Source organism: Equus asinus, chromosome 29 (genome assembly GCF_041296235.1).
Source record: "Equus asinus isolate D_3611 breed Donkey chromosome 29, EquAss-T2T_v2, whole genome shotgun sequence".
Taxonomy (NCBI): Eukaryota; Metazoa; Chordata; class Mammalia; order Perissodactyla; family Equidae; genus Equus; species Equus asinus.
This window is the reverse complement of record NC_091818.1, coordinates 38,903,887-38,926,600: the sequence shown is the minus strand read 5'-3', so window position 1 is coordinate 38,926,600 and position 22,714 is coordinate 38,903,887. Positions and strand designations below refer to the sequence as shown.

Here is a 22,714-nt window from a genome sequence, read left to right as displayed (position 1 = left end):
CCTGGAGTTTGCAGGTTCGGATCCCAAGCACGGACCTACACACCACTTGTCTAGCCATGCTGTGGTGGCATTCTGTATACAAAATAGAGGAAGATTGGCACAGCCCTTAGCTCAGGGCCAATCTTCTTCAAGCAAAAAGAGGAAGATTGGCAATGGATGTTAGCTCAGGGCCAATCTTCCTCACCAAAAAACAAACAAACAAAAAAACCTTTTGGAGAAAAAAGCAAAATCTGGTGGATCACATAATTGCTATAGTCCTGAAGAAGCTTGCAATTCTCAGGCTTCTCCTAAAAGATGTGTGTTTTTAATACCTTGCTTTTGAGCATCCTAATAGACTGGAGCTGCCTTAAATCAGTAGAGAAGAATTGACAAAGGAGGCCCAGAATCTGGGACCAATAATTGCCTCAAAGTGTCCTCTTCATGACATTCTGTTCATTGCTGCTCACATCCATCAGCATTCTCATATTTCGTCTTAATCTGGGAAAGGAGAAGAGGACTGGGGGAAGATGACATTGTCGTAGATAAGATTGAAGGGGGTGGGTAGCTATATGTGTCCTCCACCCTATCACACCCCTGGCTGTGCCCCACTCTGGAGATACAGCCAGTCTCCCCTTCCAGCCCTGCAATCCCGTATCCTTTCCCCGCTATCACCCTGGACTTTCATAATCCAGTCTTGCTTCCCATCATCTCATTTCCTACTTGCATTCTAATTTTTAAAAATCATTATTAATAGACTCACAGAGCTGAAAGACACCTCAAGATATCTCACAACAGATCTGTCTGGGGGCATTCCAAGTTAGCATAATGCCTAATAACACCTGACTTACACGCTTACCAATGCCTTAAAATTATTCATCATAAAATGCGCTGCTGTTGACATCAAATACAGAGTGAAGTTCCATGTAATTTGTCTCTGAGTTTTGTTACACTCTGTTGCCAATTACAGGAAGATGTCGATCAAGTAACGCTTCATAGCTACAAAGTCCGATCCACGATTACTTCTCGAACGGCCAACACCGTCATCCAGACCAAGGTGGTGAACAACTCTCCACAGCCTCAGAATGTAGTCTTTGATGTTCAGATTCCCAAAGGAGCCTTCATCTCCAACTTCTCCATGTGAGTAACTCCTATAGAGAACTGGAAATTGGATACGCTCTATTCATTGCCCCTCAGGGTTAGATTGGACCTTGATGGTCAACGGCTCCACTGTCAGAGCTGTGGACCCACTGGATGTCACGAGTCATCACGGGGTGAGTCCAAATAATTTGTTTCTGTTCAAAGTATCAGAATTTGTGAAGGCTTTGATTTTCCTTCCTAATAAATTAAAGCAAATTTAAGGTTATCTCTGTGGTAACAACCTCTTACTTACTTGCATTTTGATATGCTTTCTTTGGGGGGAGAAAAATATATGGAGTTCCCCTGGCCTACAGGAAATCAACACCACTGATTAAATCCAGTCACCTGTCCAGGGCTTGAATCCCTCTACTATACCACTGACAGGTGGGTTATCCAGGCTTGACTTGAATAGCTCCTTAATAATAAACTCATTCCTTCCTAGGGCAATCCACCCAATGGTGAGAGCTCTGTTAGAACTACTTCTTTTATTTTGGCGAGGAAGATTGGCCCTAACATGACCCAACATCCATTGCCAATCCTCCTCTTTTTGCTTGAAGATGATTGTCCCTGAGCTAAAATCTGTGCCAGACTTCCTCTACCTTGCATGTGGAACGCCGCCGCAGCATGGATTGATGAGCAGTGTACAGGTCCATACCCAGGATCTGAACCCGTGATCCCGGGCAGCCAAAGAAGAGAGCAAGAGCCCAACCACTACGCCAGCCAGCCAGCCTCTAGAATTATTTCTTATACTTAATTAAAATCTGTTCCATATTCTACCTAATGACTCTGGTTCTACTCACAAAATATATTTTTTTAATTCTCTACAAAATACGTACTAAAATGTTCAAGGATGAAATGACATGCTGTCTGAAATTGGCTTCAAAGTAATCGAGGTGAACAGAGTAGGGATATAAATAAGATGGGAGATTGGCTGAATATTGAGAATGGCGTAGCCCAGTGATGGGTTCATGGAGGTTCCTTATATTATTCTATTTTTTGTATGTTTGAAGATTTCCATAGTAAAAAAAATTTTTAAACCACCCCAATGCCTTTCAATAGTGAAGGCCAGTTATCTTGTCCCACCTGATGGCTTCGCTTATCAAGACTAGACATTCCCTGTTCCTCCAAGTGATTGGATGGTTTTTCATTCCCTTACCATTTAGGCGACAGTCACCAGAAAGTGCTCCACTTGGTCAAAGTCCTCAAGTGGCCTAGAACAGGGCGCAGGGCCCTAAAGACCGTCTGGCTATTTTTTATTAAGACCTTAGGCTGAGTTACTCTTCACCCGGGTCTTTGTCTTTCTTACACCAAGGTCATCAATGATAATTGTGCACAAAGGAAACAAAGGGCTCAATTATCATGCACTTCAGCTTCCAGGAAATGCAGAGTCAGTTAAGTATATTTTCTAAACAAAACAAAGTAGGTGGAAAAAAGGGCATTATGTGACTTTGAATTGGTATCTTTTGAATTGGGTTAGAAATTTCTTTAAAAAATTTTTTTTAGTTCTAAAAAGCAAATGTAGAAGGAAAAGCTTTTATGTAGTGGTATTATGTAACACTGTGTCTGAAAAATTATATTTAAAACGATTTTAATTTTCATTTTTAAACCACGTAACCAGGAGTTATTCTAGGTGCATCTTCTTTCTGTTTTCCTTCATTTTTTTCTTTCTTCTCCATCTCATTCCATAGAAGATTTGAGGTGACAAAAGTCAGAATTGCGAAATAGACATTTATTTTGGTCTCCCTCCACTCGGGGCTGAACTTACCAGACCAGAGAAGACAGCTGCTTGTATCGCCACAATTTAACATGAGTTATACAGACCTCCACATCCAGTCAAAATATTTCTTCTGCCTTTTTTATCAAGGTTACAAACATTCTACCTTTAGAGATGATTTCCTTTTGTCATAAAGACTTTTTGTCATGAACCTTAGTATGACTTGATGGAAAAAGTGCTGACCTGGATAGAGTGGGTCCAGGGCTAGCTGTGCCTCTGATACGCTGTGTGACCTTGAACGAGTCACTGTCTCCTTGGCCCTCTCTCATCTAAAGAGGTGAACCTAGAAGTGTGCCTCAACAAACACGTTATTGGCATTTGGGACCGGACAGTTCTTTTTATTTTTTTAAAGATTGGCACCTGGGCTAACATATGTTGCCAATCTTCTTTTTTTTCTTCTTCTTCTTCCCAAAGTCCCCCAGTTTACAGTGGTATATTCTAGTTGTGAGTGCCTCTGGTTGTGCTATGTGGGACACCGCCTCAGCATGGCTTGATGAGTGGTGCCATGTCTGTACCCAGGATTCCAACCGGCTAAACCCTGGGCCGCCGAAGTGGAGCTCACGAACTTAACCACTCGGCCACAAGGCCGGCCCCAGGACAATTCTTTAATGGAACTGTCCCTCACATTGCAGAATGTCTTGATGCCCTCCCATAAGACCAGTAGCGCTTCTCAGTCATCTGGACAACCAAAAACTTCTCCACACCTTTCTCAATACCTCCTTGGGGAGAGAGAGACTGCCCATTTGAATGCCATAAGTCCCATTTTACTTTTAAAATTCCGTATTTTGAGTGTTCTAATCAATCATTACTTGGCACAGATTAAAGGACAGCCAATCGGAAGTAAAACAGGTGGGGGTGGAGATGCAATGAGAAGACAGAGGCCCCCGAGGGAGACGTTACAGGAACACAGACTCTGCAAAGAGATCCACCAGTACCTTTCTCCATCTTTCTGCACTCTTTCCCATCCTGGCAGGAAAGCATAATGGCCCCAGGCTAGCCAAGATCCTTAACTTGTAGAAGGATTCCATAAACCAAATGTAAGCCAGATAATGAGGGATTCATCCGTCACCTCTCCTAGGCACATTTTAATTCAAAAGGGCTGCCCCAAGAGAACAGCACTTAATCTGAAGGGTTAAATCTGAAAACGAGGAAAAATTTTAAACACAAGCAACAGAACGTGAAGGAAAGCTTTTAGGATGGGAGCCTACCTGTCGCCCTTTAATTGCACGCTCAGATAAAGCTAAAAGGACTCCTGTCTATGAAATATGATCTCTTCTCGTTTCTTCCAGGTGCAATACGGTAATTGCCCCCATTCATTACATCCACCTACGTGGCATGTTTGTTTGTGGTTTGCTTGTTTTGCTAAGATTGCTCTTCAGACCAACTGGTGGCCTTCTGTCATTTTCTAGGACTGTCGATGGCACAACATTCACGAGTTCCATTAAAGAGAAGAGTGTGGGCCGAGCGCTCTACTCACAGGCCAGAGCGAAAGGCAAAACCGCTGGATTGGTGAGGTAACGTCCGGAGAGAGTGACCTGCTCCCTTGTCCCGCTGCTGCTCTGCTCAGTCCTATTGCCCCTACAGCAAACCAGCCTCCAGAAAGGTCCAGACCTTGTAGTTAGATGGTAGAATCAGGTTCCCAATTTCTATTTCCCAAAGGCCTCTCTGCAACCAATGACTGTGGATGATCTCACACAGGTTATCCTTACATAGCTTGCCTTGAGGGTGGATGGATGCTCTGTAACTAAAGGTGGATTTTCTTTAAGAGTGCATAGAGGAACTCCAGAAATATTGCTGGTCTTGTTACAGCACTTCCCATGCATACAGAAAGAAGGGCTGGGAATTTGTTTTAATGATTTATTCTGCCTTATTTTTATGGGGTAGAGTTTTTTTCAGCACCAGTTCCTTAGCTTAGCTTCTGTTGATTTTTTTCCCCCTTATAATCCTAAATAAGACACTGGGAATGCAAAACCATCCTGAAAAAGGCAGCCTCTCAAGCAAGAAACCTCTAAAGAATTTTCGACCCATCACTCCTCACACGGCACATCTGATCTTCTGCCAGATCCTGCCATCCTTTTTTCTTCATTTCCTTCTCCTCCTCTGTGTCCCCAAATTCACCTTCAGTTGAAGCTCTTTCCATTTCATTCATGCATTGCTTCATTCAATGAAAATGCATTGAATGTCAACTTGGTACCCAGTTCTGTCAGAGGCGGCAGCAACACAAACACTGTCAGGCCAGTGGAGGAGACAGACAAGGAACCTAGAATATATAGGTGACTATAATATATGTAATACATATAAGGGCAAGCTCTAATGTAGAAAGAGTGCAAAAACCTATGGGAGTTCCAAGTACCAAGTGTCCAATTCTGTCTGGGGACCCAGAAAATCATCACAGAGGACCTAATGTTTGGGCTGAGCCCAAGTAGATTAACAGAATTCAGCCAGGTGGAGAAGGGAGAGAAGAAATTCCAAGCAAAGGGAGCACTTCCGGCGTTAATCCAGGTTAATCAGTTCTCTTATCTTTGCATACTATTTTGACATCTTTATCCATCACTTTGACCACCTTATCCAGTCCTTTTTTCCTTTGCTCATTCCACAAATATTTATTTGTAACTGAAACTCTCCTAGGTACTGTGAACAGGGCTCAACAGAGAACACAGGGCTCACGTTCTGGTCCGCTCCACAGATAAATATGGCCTCTCACTGCTTGCTCTACTTCTAAGCCTTATACCAGGGCTTGCTCATCTTTTCCTTCAGCTACCCAGCATCCCAAGCTGACCCCTCTACGGTACCTCCCTGATCCCAAATGGGCTGATTACGCACAGTCTCACCTTGCTTATTCTGTTATTTAATTTTTTAAAAATCATTCATTATTTATCCTGATGCTCAAATCACCTTCCTTTGATGATCTTGCTGCTTTCTCCTTAACACCATAAACACCTCAAGATCAATGAGCACATTGGACTTGATATACACATGACTAAATAAGGACTTTGGCTGGAAATAGTTATTCAATTTGATGAAATATAGATTTCTTCTTTCTGAAGACTTTCAAAAATAAAAAGAATCACTAGAATGAGTTTGAAATGCAGCCGAGGAAATGTGTGCTGCCTTTGGAATCATCTAAACCTGGGTTTGAGTCCCAGCCCTACAACTGACTGGTCGCGTGGTCCTGAGCAGGTTGCTTATCCTTTATGAGCCTCCTTTGTTACCATTCGATAAATGAGGGTAATGATACCCACCTTGCAGAGCTGCTGTATTAGGGATCATGTGTCACTTTCCTGGTACGTACTAGGGATCAATAACTGGTAGCTCTTTGCAGATGACACTCAAATCTGTAAGAAGCTCTGGAAGAAAAAGATCAGGTAGGAGAGAAGACTAAAACTGTAGGCGGAATTAAATTGATCCGGAAGCTGCAATTTTCTCTATTGTACCTACTGCTCATTTTCATGAACAACTGAGCAGGTTAGATTGCCCAGGAAAGTCTGGACACCCTCCGCCTAGATGCTGGTCTCGTGCTCGATCGTGCATGTGATGACTTGTATCGGGGGTCGCCTCTTTAGGAGCAGGGCTCTTGATATGGAGGACTTCAAAACCGAAGTCAACATCCTCCCTGGAGCAAAGGTGCAGTTCGAACTTCATTACCAGGAAGTGAAGTGGAGGAAGCTGGGATCCTATGAACACAGGCTTCATCTGCAGCCTGGACGGCTGGCCAAACACCTGGAGGTGAGCATGGATGGGTGGGCTGTGCACCGACGCCATCCTCTATGGTTCTTATCCCCGATTGATACTTTCTGTCTCACCACTCTTTGTGTCAGCTCTGCCAGACGACGTGGTGTCCTGAAAAGATGATGGGTTTGGAGTCCACCAGGCCGTTTCCTTACAGATTTCAATGCCAGCTCTGCATTCCTTTGCTAGGGCAGCTGGAATAAACGACCACCAACTGGGTGGGTTACACCAACAGAAATGTGTCCTCTCACAGTCCTGGAGGACAGAGATCTGAAATCAAGGTGTCGGCAGGGCCGCTCCTAAGGACTCCAGGGGGAAGTCTGTTCCTTGCTTCTTCTGGGGTCTGGCGACTGCTGGCGTTCATTGACTTGTGGCGTCATGGCCACATCACTCCAATCTCTCCCTCTGTGTTCGCATCGCCTCCTCCTCTGTGTGTCTCAAGTCGCCCTCTGCTTTTCTCTTGTAAGAACACTTGTCGTTCGATTTCAGGCCCACTGGGTAGTACAGGATGATCTCGTCTCAAGATCCTTAACAGATCTGCAAAGACCCTCTGTCCAAATAAGGTCACATTCCCAGGTTCCATGGGCTTGATGTAGACATATCTTTTAGGGGGCCACCATTCAACCCACGACACTAGCCTTCTGACATGGAACAGGTTACCCCAAGAGTCTATTTTTTCATCTGTGAAAAGGGTACTGTATATATTTTCCGTAGAACTTATGGAAATAGGTGGCAAGTGCTAGGAACTCAATGAATGTTCACTGTCTTCCTCTGCCACCCCATTCCCCTGCCCATTTGAACTCACCTTTGCTGTAATCGTCACCTCTTGCCTTAAGAAACGAGACACTCTTCTTGGCTGGAACCTCCATGACATCACATGAGCATTTTGCGTAAGAGGCAGAGTAGAGCCAGAAGAAACCCAGGGGAGTGTACAGTCCCACCTGCCTCGTCATTTGACAGGGAGGAAGGGAAAGCCGACAGGTGGGGAATTGCCCGTAGACAAAGACGACTCTGGAGATGAATTGATCGTAGCGAAATTTTTATTCCAATTTCAAAACTTGCACATCTGATCAATAAAAAACACTTTCTTCTTCATGTTCACTATGGCGTTAATTTGCTCTCAGGGTTTATGACGTTGAGCTCCTCTCAGAGCCCCTCCTGGCACATACGATGCCTGTGTATGAATTCGAAAAAGATGCCCTTCCTCCAGGCAAATGCAGCCCCGTGTCAGGACACTTGACTTGGCAAGTGGGTGAAGGGCTGGATGTCCGCCCCCCTCTTGCAGTCCTGGCCAGCCACCCTGCACAGCACAATCCGTGACCCTGGGGATTTTTCCTGGAGTGATGAGGACTGTGTGTCAGTCACCCGCACTCTCTTGCTCAATGCTGTGAATCCCCTGGTAAATAGCATGAGGCAGCAGTTAGAGGTGATCAGCATCTCGCTTATAATGATGCAATTGTTGAGGCTGTTGATAAGAATAATATTAACAGCAACTGAGTTAAAGATATGACAGTATTTGTCTGCTATAATATTTTGGGCAAGGTGTTTATACATAGTATATGTCGTTGAACCCTCACCATAAGTTATGAGGTAGACGCCGTTATCTCTGACTTACAGATATGTATAAATAACTTGCCTAAGGTGACAGAGCAAGGACATAATTAAGGTTTGAGCCTAGGTCTGACTGCATCTGCAACCACACTGTGGACTATACATCCTAGAATTTGAGTTTGTGTCCATGAAGATCATGATTCTTACCACACAGATCAGGTAGTCTATAAGTCTTTCTTATATTTCTGAAATTTGTAATCATCCTTAAATTTCTCATGCCCTTAGGAATTCCTAATTTTCAAAATAGGATGGAGTTTTAGTAGGTCAGAAAGAGCGTCAGACACAGTGGCAAGTTCCCTGAGTTCTGGTCCAGAATGGGCACTGACTAGCTGTGGGATCTGGGCAGTTCTGCTCCCCGGCCTTAACTTTCTCATCTGTGAAAAAAGAGGTTGGACTAGATGATTTTTAAGGTACTGTCTGATCTAATAGTCTATGAAATTTATCCATTTCCAAAGAGACTTGATCTCATCCAAAAATAAATTAAGGAGAAAACATAAAATTATAGAACTTCTCCTGTCTTTATTTTTAGAAACGGTTTCTAATCACTGTCAGAAAGGCCGCCAAGTTGGAAATGCATTTCCCTCAAGGAATCAAGGGGAACAGATCTCTGTTTAAACCCTCTTTGATGTATCGAATTTTGGGAAAACTTTTCGTTCCAACTCTGTGATCCTTACAGAAAGACTAGGAAATATGGGGAGTGACTCGGGGCCACTGTGGGTTGGTCCCAACTTCTCAGTGGGACCAAGTGCTGGGCCTCAAGAATAGGCCTCCAGATGCACAGTGTTCCAGCAGGTCCACTAGATTTTAAGGCCACATCAGTATCAAATTGAACACAGGACTGCTAAGAGCTTTTGTGGCCCTAGGGAAAATGTCCTCCTTCCATTTCATCCTCTATGGAGAGACTAGACTTCATCTTGAGTACTCTAAATTCATTTACAGATAGAATCTCGTGGAAGAATGAAAGCAGAGGCTCCAGGTTTTTTCCCTTTCCTCTAAGAGCCTCTCAGTTGTCTACCCACAATGGCTAGGTCCGACTCTCCTGGGACATTTGGTCCTCCTGATTCTGTGTATATTTAATTCTTACCAACTTGGAGAATCATTTGATCATTTGGAGTTAATGGGAATCTTGGAGGCAAATTAAGTTTACCTCTTATACTGGAATTTGTACTAACCAAGAAAGAAAACATTGACTCTGCTTAGACAAGCGTCCATGACTTTAGGAAAGCAGAATTTTTTAAAAAATTAGAAAAAAAGGTTGGCACGACTTCAAAGCCAGGAACTTCCAAAGGGGAGATAGCTCATCACTGTTGAAAATGACTCTAGATGAGGAAGAGGCAGTAAGGAAACCAGTGTATGCACACGGTTCTATCTGATGACCTCAACTTTAAGTGGGTGTGTACAAAAGGTGCGGGGCAATCTCAAGAAAAACAAATAGAATATTGTGGCATGGGGCTAAAGAATAGTGTGTGGTAATGTCAACTGAAAAGATAGAGCAGAAGCTGTTGAAAGTCAAGCAGCAGCATACGAAGCATTAAGAGCTCAGGCTCTGGGTTTGAAGCACGGCTTGGCCACGTACTAGCTGAGTCACTCTGAATCTCTGTTTCTTCCTCTGTAAAATGAGAAATTACAAATAAGAACAATCAGAGATAATAATAACAGTATCGGTGAGAGTTTAGTGAGTTCATACAAGTCCAGTGCTTGGCGCAGTGCTTAGAGTCTATAGGGAGAAATGGCAGCTATGACTATGGTTCGACCAAGGATCGCCCAAAGGGATTGCCTCCTCTTTAGCTCTGTCTAAAACAAAAAGACAGAAAAGAAAAGAAGTTCCAGGATGTGGAGGAAATGGTCTATTACTGACAGATCTACAGAGTAAATACAGACTCACTGAACAATGGCTTTCTTTCTTTTTCTTTTTCCTCACAACATGAATGCTCCTCTAAATAAAAAGAATAGAATAGGATAGGAGAGGGGAGGGGAATTAAATCTCAGAGGAAGGAAGCGATAGAAGGGAAGTACTGAGGGGCCATTTTGAGATGAACCACGTCCCACAGAATTTAAAGAATGGGCAGAAGTGATTCATGGAACCATACTGGGTCATCTTCGGGAAAACTTGAGGATGAGAAAAACAGCAAAGGACTTAGAAATTGTACTTCTTGCTCAAAAAGCCTTGGAAGGTATTTTCCTACTTTGAGTAATTTTCTTTTCTTTTTTTATTAGTATCTCTTTCTTCATGTTTTTGTTGGTTTGTTGTACTTCTTTTTTTCACTGGGGTAACATTGGTTTATAACATTATGTAAATTTCAGGTGTACATCGTTATATTTCTATTTCTGTATAGACTACATCATGTTTACCACCCAAAGACTAATTACCATCCATCACTGTAATTTTGAGTAATTTTCTTTCCCATCTCCAGGTAGACGTGTGGATTATTGAACCTCAGGGACTGAGATTTGTTCATGTTCCTGACACATTTGATGGCCATTTTGACGGTGTTCCAGTCATATCTAAAGGACCCCAGAAGGTACCATAAGTATTGCATGTTGCAAAGACTCTAAGTGGCCGCTAGCTCCTGGGTTCGGGCCTCTTCCTGTGCTCTGGGGAGCAGAGAAGCTGTCAGATGTTGAGTCAAGGGAACTATAGGAAAGAGCAGTGGTCCCTGAGCAAACTCTGGGGTCTTCCACAGGATACACAAACCAAAACCTCCAAATGTTGCATTGCATTTTGACTAGCAACTGTCCCTTTTGGAGCCTCATTTCCCCCCAAGTCATCTCCTTGGCCAGCTAAAAGACAGATTTCACATAATGCATGGTGGATTTTCGTTAATCACAGCAAGAGATATTCAGCTTAACTCTCTCTGCCTTAATGGCTAATAACAACCAACTAGAGAAGGGTTAAGCTCCTCTAAGAATCTTTCAGAAACTCCTTCTAGAGCTGGGAGACATTTCTTCCAGCGTGGAGGGGAAGAATTCTTTGAACCTCTTAAGAAGACCCAAAACCTGGCCAACAGCACCATAGGCTGGCAGATGCTCCCTCACATGCATTGGCACTGTTCCTTCCATCAGTAATAGGACCATGATGCTGCCTGGGTGCAGAATGGCAATACCTCTTTACCTGTGTGCACGAGAAGATGCAGCTGTCAACCACACCCCTGGAGAGGGATGGGGGCAGAGACCAGGCTCTGACATCACTATTCTTTCCAGGCACATGTCTCCTTCAAGCCCACGGTAGCACAGCAAAGAAAATGCTCCAACTGCTTGGAGACTGCGGTAGATGGAGAGCTGGTGGTGCTATATGACGTGAACAGAGAAGAGAAAGCCGGGGAACTTGAGGTGCGTGCAAACAGTCTGGGAGAACGGCCGTGCTGAGGTCAAAGAACTGATTCTCATTGGACAAACTCCCTGGCTTCTGGGTGGTTCCTAGCTGCCAAGACAAGTGTCAAGGCTGCAGAGAAGGGACCAAAACCATGTCTCCCTAAGTGTCATTAAGGATTATCTTTTCATGTCAAGAAAACTGAATAAAGGGTCCTTGGGTGTCACGACCCAGAAAGGTACTTCTAGGCCTCATATAAAGAACAAGATAAAAATCACAAAATGGGGGTTTTGGATAATCTTCCAAGGTCCTTTGCAATTAGACTATCAAAGAAGGCACAGAAGTTATGGGGCTGGGAGGAAGGAAAGACCAAAGCCTAGAGAAAGAGCTAGGGCTAGTGGCAGATTCCAGGGCCCACGTTCACTGTGAAATTTCTTGAAATTTTCCCCTTCCCCCTTTGTCATGTCTTAGATGCACGTCTGTATTTCCTTTGTGCTAAGGTAAGAAATCTTAGAGGGTATCCAAAAGCCTGTACTTCTCTCCAGGGACAGGGAGGTAGGCAAGTGTCCACAGCTATACGCCCTACAGCTGGACACGAGGCTGTCCTGGTGGAGGCAGCCAAAGGGCAGCTGAGAGAGAATGAGGGGAGGCAATCATCAGAGCCGCAGGGGAAGACCAAGAGAGTGGCCAGGATCCCAGGTGGAGGGGCCTCCCGTTCACTTCAAGAACAGTCTGAACTCCCTAGAGAGCACCTTAGGTCCTTCATGATGTACCCTGCTGATTCTCCACCCTAATTCCTTGAATTCTTGTATGCTATGCCCCACTGGGATGAACCACTTGGAGAGCCCCAAGGGTGCCAATGTCTCTCACACTAGGGCTGCATTCTCTGGAACTCTCCTCCCCACTCCTACCACCCCCCAACCCAGCCCCACTCTCACGCTGGCAGGCTGACGCCAAACTCATGCTCAAGTCCAGCGTAGATGCCATTTCCTTGGGAAAGTCCCTCTTGTCTGGGTTAGAGGCACCTCCAGTGCGTGTTCTCAGAGCCCTCCATATTCCTGATCACAGCACTTACCAACCCTGGGCTGCAAAGTGCCTCTTCACTTGTCTGCATCCTCCACTGGCCTGTGAGCCTCACCAGGGCAGGGCTCTAGCTGATTAACTGTGGGTTAGCAGGGTGCCAGGAACAGAGACTGGAGTGAACTGAAGTACCCTGGGGAATGAAGCTGCCAGGAAGGCTTGGACCTTCCCAGGAAGGGAAGGAGGGAGAGCAAGAAGGAGAAGGGAGAGATGGATGGATGGCAAGCCTCTGTTCCCTCCCTTCCGACCACCATGCCTCCTGCAAACCAGATGCATCTCTCCTCCCTTAATCCCCAGGCTCCCTAACTTCCTACATTCTAAACCTCGGAAACAGTTGGGCTCACAAATATGTTCTGTTTTTCAGGTTTTTAATGGATATTTCGTCCACTTTTTTGCTCCTGACAACATGGACCCAATCCCCAAAAACATCCTCTTTGTCATCGATGTTAGTGGCTCAATGTGGGGAATAAAAATGAAACAAGTAAGTCCCCCCCTTGGTGGCAGCAGTATGTGGGACTCCCTATCTTCGTTGGTCCCCTCCCAACAGTGCAATCATTCAATGCCCGCTTACCCCTTAGGGCTTGTCTCAGTCAGCTTGGGCTGCTGTGACAAAGTACCACACCCTGAATGGCTTATAAACAACAGAAATTCATTTCAAAACTCACCTTTTTGAAAAATTTCATATCAGTATAACCTTTTCTCACTCGGATCCTTCTTCTGCCTCATAGTCTTTTGGTTCTTCTGCATAATGTTTTACATGACTATCTTGCCATTGTTCACAAGTAACTTGAAATCGTTAGATGCATATCTTTTCTGATTATATTGCAATTCCTTGAGCGTAGCCATCCTGTGTCGTGTCTTCCAGTTTGGAGTTCAACATGGATTAATCAGCCTTCAGTGGCATAGATGCAATTCTAAGTAACAAACAAGGAAATTTATTTTATCTATCAATCCATTCATCCAACCAATTGGAACAACCAACTAACCATTCATTCATTCATTTAACAACCATTTCTCATCACCCATGTGTTCACCACAGTTTGAGGATCCAAAAGAGGAAAATACATGGCCCCTGTCCACTGTGCTTATCCCCCAGTACCAGCTTTTCCAACAGTGGTACTATTGACATTTGGATTGGATAATTCTTTGTTGTAGGGGCCGCTCTGTACACTGTAGGATGTTTAGCAGCATCCCTGGTCTCTACCCACTAGATGCCAAAAGCACCCACCCCCTCAGTCACGACAATCAAAAACATCTTTGGATGTTGCCAAACGTCGCCTGGGGAGAAAACTGCCCTTAGTTGAGAACCACTGCTCTAACACAAGAGCTTGCTCCCTGCTTCCTTTCTTCCTTCATTTATTTAATAAATATTTATTAAGCACCCACTGTGTCAGGCATTTAGTTCATTGGTAACGAAATCAACCAAAAGCATTAAAAAAATCATCCCTGCTCTCACGGAGCTTACAGAGCTTCTGGGGTATGGGGGGACAGAGAATAAGCAACAAACACAGCAAGTAAATTTAAAAGTATCTTCAATGGTGATGTTATGAAAAAAGCCCTTTTTAAGAAAAAAAAAGAGGAGTGCATTACGAATCAGGTGTGCCAATTGCAGGGGGATGAAATTTTAAACAGGTTTGTCCTCTAAACAGGTGCTTGCATTGAGAAGACCTTGAGTAAACCCTAGGAGGGTGAGGGGAGAGTCGTGCAGATTTCTGGGGGAAGATCCCTGTAGGCGTCAGGAGCAGCCAGCGCAATGGCTCTAAGTGGGGAGAGTGTCAGGCGCGTTCAAGGAGCAGAGCGAAGAGCAGTGTGGCGGGAGGTGGGGGAAGCAGCGGGAGATGAGATTTGAGAAGGAAGGGGCAAGGGCGGGTGTAAAGCCTGGTAGGTCATTGTGAGAAGCTTGGCTGCTACTTTGAGAGACGGAGAGCTGATGGAGGATTTGGGAAGAAGGAGTGGTATGAGCTGACATGCTTTAAAGGATGTCTCTGGTTGCTATGGTGCGAATAGACTGGCAGCAGGTGAGGGTGGAAGCAGGGAGGCCAGAGAAGAGGCTGTTGCCGTCATCCAGGCAAGAGACGGTGATGGCTTGAACCTGGGTGGCAGTTGTGGATGTGGCAAGAAGTGATTGGATTCTGGAATCTGTTTTGAAGGTAAACAGAATCTCCTAAGGCTGTGAGGTGACAGGGAAGAAAAGGGGACTGAAAGATGTTCAAACCCGTTCTGCCTGAGCAATGGGAAGGAAGGATGGCATTTGCCATCAGTGAGCTGGAAAAGACAGGGGCAGAATCAGACTTTGTGGGGAATATTGGGGGTTCGGTTTTGGACATGTGAAGTTTGAGATGTCTATTAAATATCCAAGGGTGCGTGTCAAGCAGGCTGTTGGCTAGACAAGTCTGATGTTCAAAGGTGAGACATCGAAATATACAATTAGGAGACACTAGTATGTAGAAGGCATTTACAGCAACGCGACTAGATGAGTACACCAAGGGTAAGGGTAGAGAGAGAAGAGAACCGAGATCGAACCCTAGGCTAGTCCAAAAATTAGAACTGGGAGAGAAAAGGAGGAACTGGCAAAGAAGACTCAGAAAAGACAGCCAATGAGAGGAGGAGAAAACCAAGAGAGTCTGAGGCTCTGGAAGACAATGAGGAAGTCATATTAGGAGGGTTGACCAGTTGGTTCAAATGCTGCTCATAGGTTGAGTCTGAGAAGTGGGAATAGTCCACTGGATTTAGCAACGACCTTGACAAGGGCAGTTTCAGTGGAGGGATGATGGTGAAAACCTGAATGGGCTACATTTCAGAGAGAATAGGAAAAGAAGATTTGGAGACAGTACGTTTAGATAATCCTTTCAAGGAATTTTATTGCAAAGGGAAGCTGAGAAATGGATACAAATGGGACTTGTAAAGGGATGAGAAGTAGCCCGTTTTTATGTTTATGGAAACGTACCAAGAGACGAGGAAAATTTAAGACGTGGGAGCGGCAAAGGACAGTTGATAGAGTGACTTCCCTCAGTAGATGAGAGAGAATGAAATCTAGTTCACCAGCAGATGGATTTGCATTAGGTAGAAATACTACTAGTTCTTCCATATTATCAGGTAGGAAGGAAAAATATATGAGTAGAAATACTGGTAGGCAGGATTTTGTGGTGGCGCCTGTTGTAGCAACTTTCTTCTGATTGCTTCAGTTTCTCAGTGAAGTAGGAATCCAAGTCATCAGACGAGACACGTGGAGGGAGGTGTGGACGTGGACGGTTTGAGGATGAGAAGTAGTAGTTTACGAGAGTGGGTGAGGGGCTGGCCCTGTGGCTGAGTGGTTAAGTTCGCGCGCTCCACTGCAGGCGGCCCAGTGTTTCGTTGGTTCGAATCCTGGGCGCGGACATGGCACTGCTCATCAAGCCATGCTGAGGCAGCGTCCCACATGCCACAACTAGAAGGACCCACAACGAAGAATATACAACTATGTACCAGGGGGCTTTGGGGAGAAAAAGGAAAAAATAAAATCTTTAAAAAAAAAGAGAGAGTGGGTGAGTAGCTGGACTTGAGAAATATGTTTGATTTGCAGGCACCCCCAAGCGAGCAGCTGAGGTTTGTGATCATTAACTTAAAATAAGACTAAAGTGGTTGTGCATAACAAAATAAGACAGTAAAAGTTTAAGCATCAAAATGCAGACAAGACATGTTCAGAGCAAGTGCAAGATAGATCTGTGTTGACTGAGGTGGATTTAAGAGGTTTTCTGGAAGAATTACAGCTTGAGTCACTACTTGAAAGATGACTAGGATGAATTCTTGGTCTTCTCCCTTTCTTCTTAGACTTAGAGCTTATGTAATGAGACCCTTCTCTATTCTCTTTCAAAATAGACAGTGGAAGCAATGAAGACCATATTGGATGACCTAAGAACTGAAGACCAGTTCTCTGTGGTTGACTTCAACCACAATGTGCGAACCTGGAGAAATGATTTAGTCTCAGCTACTACAACACAGGTTGCAGATGCCAAAAAGTACATTGAGAAAATCCAGCCCAGTGGAGGTCCGTGAGTTTGACCTAAAGCCCAGTGAGAAACTTCCATAGGGTTCAATTCTTGATTCACTGGAGAACTATTATTCCCTATCACTGTGGTCTTTGCCCACTCTGCAGCGTTCTGCCTTAAGTAATATGCTTATTGTTAAACGATGAATACTAAGTTTGTGGTGAAAGTACACATCCCACACTAGTTTTTAACCATTCCAGCCTTCCTCAGAAAAGCGTCAGTAAGTGACACCAGCCTTCTTGTTAACTCGCACAGCATAAAATGTCCCCGCCTGCAGAACAGTGTCCAAGTATACCAGCAAGGCTGATTTAGGTACCTTTAATTTGGTGTTTAACAAAACGATAGACTGGTGCATTGAAAGGGCTAATTCAGCTCTAAGGGGATAGTTTACCACAAAGTGAACATTTTACTCCCCTGGGAGATCTTGACCAGACTAAGCAAAATGTGTGCCACTTGGAAATGCAATCGAATGATTTGAGTACTGAATAAATTATGCATGAGCAATCACCTGACTGATGAACCTGAACCCAAAAAGTTATTGTTCTGTGCAATGAAAGAGTGCATGACAGAACAGCTCATTATATCGCTTGAACAGGCACAAACATCAACGAAGCGCTCCTGCGGGCCATCTTTATTTTGAACGAAGCCAACAACTTGGGATTGTTGGACCCCAACTCAGTCTCCCTGATAATTTTGGTTTCTGACGGCGATCCCACAGTAGGTAAGTATCGCTTCGATTTTCTACTGACAAATATTTTTACCGTTGTTTCTTGGGAACGTGATTTGCTTGAAACGGGAAATCTAATTGCATTTGCCTGAGTTTCTAAACTATTTTAAATCCTGCTCCTTTAAGAAGGCTTCTTTTGACCCTAAAACACTCACCCCGCTGAAACAAATTCCCAGATATCTTTCAGTGTTGCTCTTGAATGCCTCCGTTTCATCTCCATATCGTGGGAAAATGTGAATTGGAATTGTAATAGTAAACTATGAGGGTTGCTGATACCAACTAATGAAATGCATTTATTTCCTCCATTGAGGCAGGTGGGATGGTGTGTGGGAGTGTGTATGATGAGCATTTATCCCAGGGCTCCAGTAGTACCCCTGGAGGCCGCAGGAACATACTCTCCCTCTGTTCTCCACGCTGCCCTCAGTTACTCACTGAAACTGGAGAATGACTTGTCTTCTTCTAGTTTCTCTTCTGTGGAGAAATTCCAGACGTCCTGTATGTGAAGCATTTTTCTTATCCACAAAATGGCTCAACATCTCTCTGCTTCTTCCATGTTCTGTTATTTTTATGTGCTTATTTGGGTCTTTACCCTGACAAATGTAAGCGAGAGTGAATGTTAGATTCTGTGGCAGTCTGTCGTGTAGACAAGGACTGTGGCCCACCTGCACCTGACACAGCTCAGTGGAAGGAAAACGAGTGAGCCGATCATGACAATGGCAACCAGAGTTTTAGAAAGACGAAGAGCAACCGTTTTATTAATGGGGAGACTAGAACGACCGTGGTTATGTATTTGTTGTAGATTCCATGTGTTTTTTCCACCTTGGATCAGATTACTTTGGAAATTCAACTTTAGAATAAAATCATTAGGAAGAAAAGGAAATATAGTAAAAAAATTAAGCCTACTTCTCACTCCTGTCCCTTAACCATCCAGTTCCTGTCACTGGAGGCGATCGCTGGTTGCCAATTCCTTGTGTGTCTTTCCAGAGATATTCTATGCATATCTGTCTACTGCATATGCATACATATACATATATGTGACTATATACGCACATATATACATACACACATATATGCATGCACATATACAAATACATCCTACACATACCAATTTTTACATCGATTTTTCCCTTTAAAATTGTGCCTTTGAGATCGGTCAATATAAATACATCAAGAGTCACCTTGATCTTTTTAATAACTGCATAGTATTTCACAGTGTGAAAGGATCGTAGTTTAACCAATCTCACTTATTGGTGTACGTGTGAGTGTTTCCCATCATGTTGCTATTCTCAGTAATGTTGCTATGTACTGTTGCCCACACTGCGTTTCAATATGCATGAGTGCATCAGTGAGAAAAAATCCTGGTTGAGTCGCTGGGTCAAAGGGTAAGTGCATTTTTAATTTTGACCAGTTTTGCTAAGCTGTCCTCCATGGATTTTTCAAAAATTTTACAACGTTGCCTCCTTCCTTTCCTTTCTGTCATCATCAACTTCAGGTGAACTGAAGTTGTCAAAAATTCAGAAAAACGTGAAGCAGAACATCCAAGACAACATCTCCTTGTTCAGCTTGGGGATAGGATTTGATGTAGATTATGATTTTTTGAAGCGACTATCCAATGAAAACCGCGGAATTGCTCATAGGATTTATGGAAACCAGGACACTTCTTCCCAGCTCAAGGTAACATTTTTCTCCTATTCTTATCTTTTTTTGTTCCACTCAAAATCATTCGACTAGCAATATCTGAAGCCTAAAAGAAGACAGCAGAATTTAAGTGAAAATTGTCATTATTTCCGCTATATTCAGCTGCATGAATCAGGAAGGTGTTCGAGTCTTTTCTCATGCACCCCACCCTACTTGCATATCAGCATTAGCAGTGAGGTGAGAGGCTGAGGCCAGGGGCGCGCAGTTCCGTCCTCCCTGAACAAGTCTTTGGAGACACTGTCAGAGCTTCTTGCGGCTCTCCGTTCCTGCCAAGCAATTGGTCCTCCTCATCATCATGGCCTCCTGTTTTCCCTTTCAAGTGCATTGGCATCTTGGATATCAACTTTTTATAATGTAACACAGATCAAACTATAGCCTGTAAGTTTCCTTAAATATGAAGGATATGAATTACTCGTTTATTTTGACTAAATGGACAAGAAAAAGATGTAGAAGAACGTACTTTACCCCACCTGTCGGTACCAGATACCATATATCGAAGGCAGGCACCACACTGAAACGTGGGGACACGTAAGGGATAAGTTTCTAATTTGGGAATATCAACCCAGCTGACTTTTCTGATTTTCAGTGTCCATCAGCTTTTCATGCTGGTCGTAACAGAAAAAAAAAAATTACTAGACTCTTAAATCAATGGTAATACTCTTAACAAATCTTTATCTTCTCTGTGTCTCAGTTCGTCTGATAGTTATGAGAATTTTCCTTGTCCCATAGCTTTCCACAGAGATCTTGTGAGAATAAAATAAGAGGTATCTGCTAAGCTTTGGAAGAATCCCAGAGAAAAATGCTTTAGACCTATAAAGTGGTATGACAATAACGATTTCTCTGTTTTTTTTTTTTATGACTTGTAGAAATTCTACAACCAGGTCTCTACTCCATTGCTCCGGAACATTCAGTTCAACTATCCCCATACGTCAGTAACAGATGTCACTCAAAATAGTTTCCCTAACTATTTTGGAGGCTCGGAGATTGTGGTGGCAGGAAAATTTCACCCTGAGAAATTGGAGCAATTACAGGGCATTATCACTGCGACTTCGGTACTTTCGCTCATTTGCTTATTCTGAAAGTACTAACTCATCCCTTGGACAAGGTCCATCTTGTATAGTAAGAGACTAACACTCTATATTCCAAGAATCTTGCACGTGGAGTAAAAGCAGTAAGTGAAAGAGAAAGCAGAAAAAGATCTATGCCATCTTCCCAACTACTGTGTAAATCCTCAGCTTTTTCATCCCAAACTCAAACCCAACCCTAGAGGTATGCTTTTACTTCCTGTTTTGTATTCTTTTGAATTATTTTGCATTCCCCTTAAAATTGCATAGGACCCTGATTCACTCACAGTAGGTACAAAAAATGTGGACTAATTAACTATAATTCTGCTTCCCTGGTGTTTTTCAACTGAACCTTCCATCGTCCAGGCTAACACAGAGTTAGTCTTAGAAACCCTGGCCGAAATGGACGACTTGGAGGATTTCCTATCAAAAGACAAGCATGCAGATCCTGACTTCACCAAGAAATTGTGGGCCTATCTGACAATCAACCAACTTCTAGCTGAGCGGTAAGGAGTGAAGAATGTGCCCCACAGGCATTTGCAAAAGTGAAAGGTTTGCCCTGACGATTTGAAGTAACACACAAAAAGACACTGGCACCAAGAAAGGCAGCAAATTAACTCAGGGTTTGGATTATTAATTTCCACTGGTTCCAAGCACTTTAACTAAAGCTGGGCTCACTCTTTTTTCTTTTTTGTTGAGGTGTGTGTGAAGTGCATGAATTCTGTGTACAGTTGAATGAAGTTTTATACGTGTCACCCACGCAGTCACCACCCAGATCTAGACATAGAGCATGTCCATCATCTCTGAAGGTTCCCTTCTTCTCCTTCCCCTCAACACCCACCTCCCTCCTCCAGTGGAAATCACCACCCGGATGTCAGTCACCATCAACGAGTTTTGTCTGTGACTAAATTTCGTGTAATGATACGATCTATTTTCTTTTGTTTCTGGCTTCCTTCACTCAATATGATGTCTGTGAGGTTCATCCATGATGCTGGGGGGTAACACTAGTTCATTTGCATTTACCCTTAAAAACAGGTTGTTGTCCAAAGAGAAATTTATGGTAAAGTGATTATGATATAATTGCATAACGAAGGGCACCCTAATAGTTATCTATTCCATCTCTGGCTTCTCAGCTGACCTGAGTTTAAACTCGCCAATAAAAAAACTGTATTTCTAGACTATGCAGGAGTCTTGACCACCTGCATCAGAATTACATGAGGGTGTTGGATAAGAAAATCACCATCCCCGAGCCCCATGCCTATTCGGTTGGGTTCTCGGGAAGATGGAACACGGTCACCTGAACTAGGTTGTGGAAAATGAAATGTGGTTGGATAACTGGACTCACAGAGAAAATCTGTGATGTCAATAAGATCATAAGACAGACACAGGGTTGTAGCTGTGGCTTGGAAGTAAGCGAGAGCTATCCTCGCCCTTTTACAAAAGCACCCTGGGTGCACTTAAGCGATACAGCACATTGCTGCAGAAATTAAATATTAATTTTTAAAAAACAATCCCTATAAAAACAGATGAGTGGTTGCCTGGGGTTAGGGGGGTGGCAAAGACGAACAGGTGGAGCACAGAGGATTTTCAGGGCAGTGAAACTACTCTGTGTGACACTATAATGATGGATACGCTTCATTATACATTTGTCCAAACCCATAGAATGTACATCATCAAGAGTGAACCCTAATGTCAACTATGGGCTTAAGGTGATTATGACGTGTCAGTGCAGGTTCATGGATTGAAATAAATGTCCCACTGTGGCGGGGGATGTTGATAATGGCAGAGGCTGTGCATGTGTAGGGGCAGGGGGTAAATGGGAAATCTCTGTACTTTCCACTCAGTTTTGCTGTGAACCTAAAACTGCTCTAACGAAAAAATCAAGTCTATTAAGAAAAACTCCTTAGGCCTACATAGCTAGATAAAATAGTAAGCTTCATGAAGGCAGTTAGTTTAGTTCACCTTCTGGCCCGCAGGGTCCTGCTTGAACCCGGAAGTGATGCGGTTGTCGAACCTCAGCTCAGCCTTACATGTGGGGATGTCCTTTAATGTCTCTATTTCCTGAATACAGAAGCCTGGCTCCTACAGCAGCTGCCAAAAGGAAAATTACAAAAACAATCCTGCAAATGTCTCTGGACCACCACATAGTGACGCCCCTTACCTCAATGGTGATTGAGAACGAGGCGGGGGATGAGCGGATGCTGGCTGACTCCCCTCCGCAGGATCATTCTTGCTGCTCAGGTCAGTCTTTCTATCTGGTGGAGAAATATGGCCGGTCAGCTTTCTTACCCTGCGTCCGGGTCCTCCGACCTCTGCTGCTCTCCGTGCCCAGCCTGCCTCTGGCTCCCAGGTCGGTGTCTCCTGTGCCCTGAGCTCTTCCTGTACTCTTCCCCCAGTTTCCTTTGGGGACAGCTTATTGCTGTGGTCTTCAAACATTTTTGCTCACATATCTCCCAAAGGAATTTTGAAAACCTGTGTACCCATTCACCCATTTTTCAAATTAAGATTTGAAATTTTTCATCTTGTTTAAATAATTGCAACGAATTTAACTTCTGGCATATTGTAAATATTGAGCTT

At 43.7% G+C, this 22,714-nt stretch overlaps 1 protein-coding gene and 1 long non-coding RNA gene across 2 annotated transcripts in view; one reads left to right on the top strand and one right to left on the bottom strand.

The window, feature by feature from the left end:
- ITIH2 (inter-alpha-trypsin inhibitor heavy chain 2) overlaps positions 1 to 22,714 on the top strand; it is a 38,260-nt gene that overhangs the window by 4,203 nt on the left and 11,343 nt on the right. Inside the window, exons 4-15 of the mRNA XM_014841316.3 lie at positions 947 to 1,116; positions 4,300 to 4,404; positions 6,454 to 6,616; positions 10,645 to 10,752; positions 11,432 to 11,560; positions 12,985 to 13,101; positions 16,479 to 16,647; positions 17,244 to 17,369; positions 18,868 to 19,049; positions 19,940 to 20,125; positions 20,504 to 20,643; positions 22,209 to 22,378. Coding sequence (XP_014696802.3) covers positions 947 to 1,116; positions 4,300 to 4,404; positions 6,454 to 6,616; positions 10,645 to 10,752; positions 11,432 to 11,560; positions 12,985 to 13,101; positions 16,479 to 16,647; positions 17,244 to 17,369; positions 18,868 to 19,049; positions 19,940 to 20,125; positions 20,504 to 20,643; positions 22,209 to 22,378 — 1,765 coding nt within the window. The remainder of the gene's footprint in view (positions 1 to 946; positions 1,117 to 4,299; positions 4,405 to 6,453; positions 6,617 to 10,644; positions 10,753 to 11,431; positions 11,561 to 12,984; positions 13,102 to 16,478; positions 16,648 to 17,243; positions 17,370 to 18,867; positions 19,050 to 19,939; positions 20,126 to 20,503; positions 20,644 to 22,208; positions 22,379 to 22,714) is intronic.
- Positions 11,574 to 18,856, bottom strand: LOC123282068 (uncharacterized). The gene is made up of 3 exons (XR_011499338.1): positions 17,808 to 18,856; positions 13,286 to 13,534; positions 11,574 to 12,785 (listed from the first exon to the last, which is right to left on the bottom strand). It is a non-coding gene; the product is annotated as an uncharacterized lncRNA (long non-coding RNA).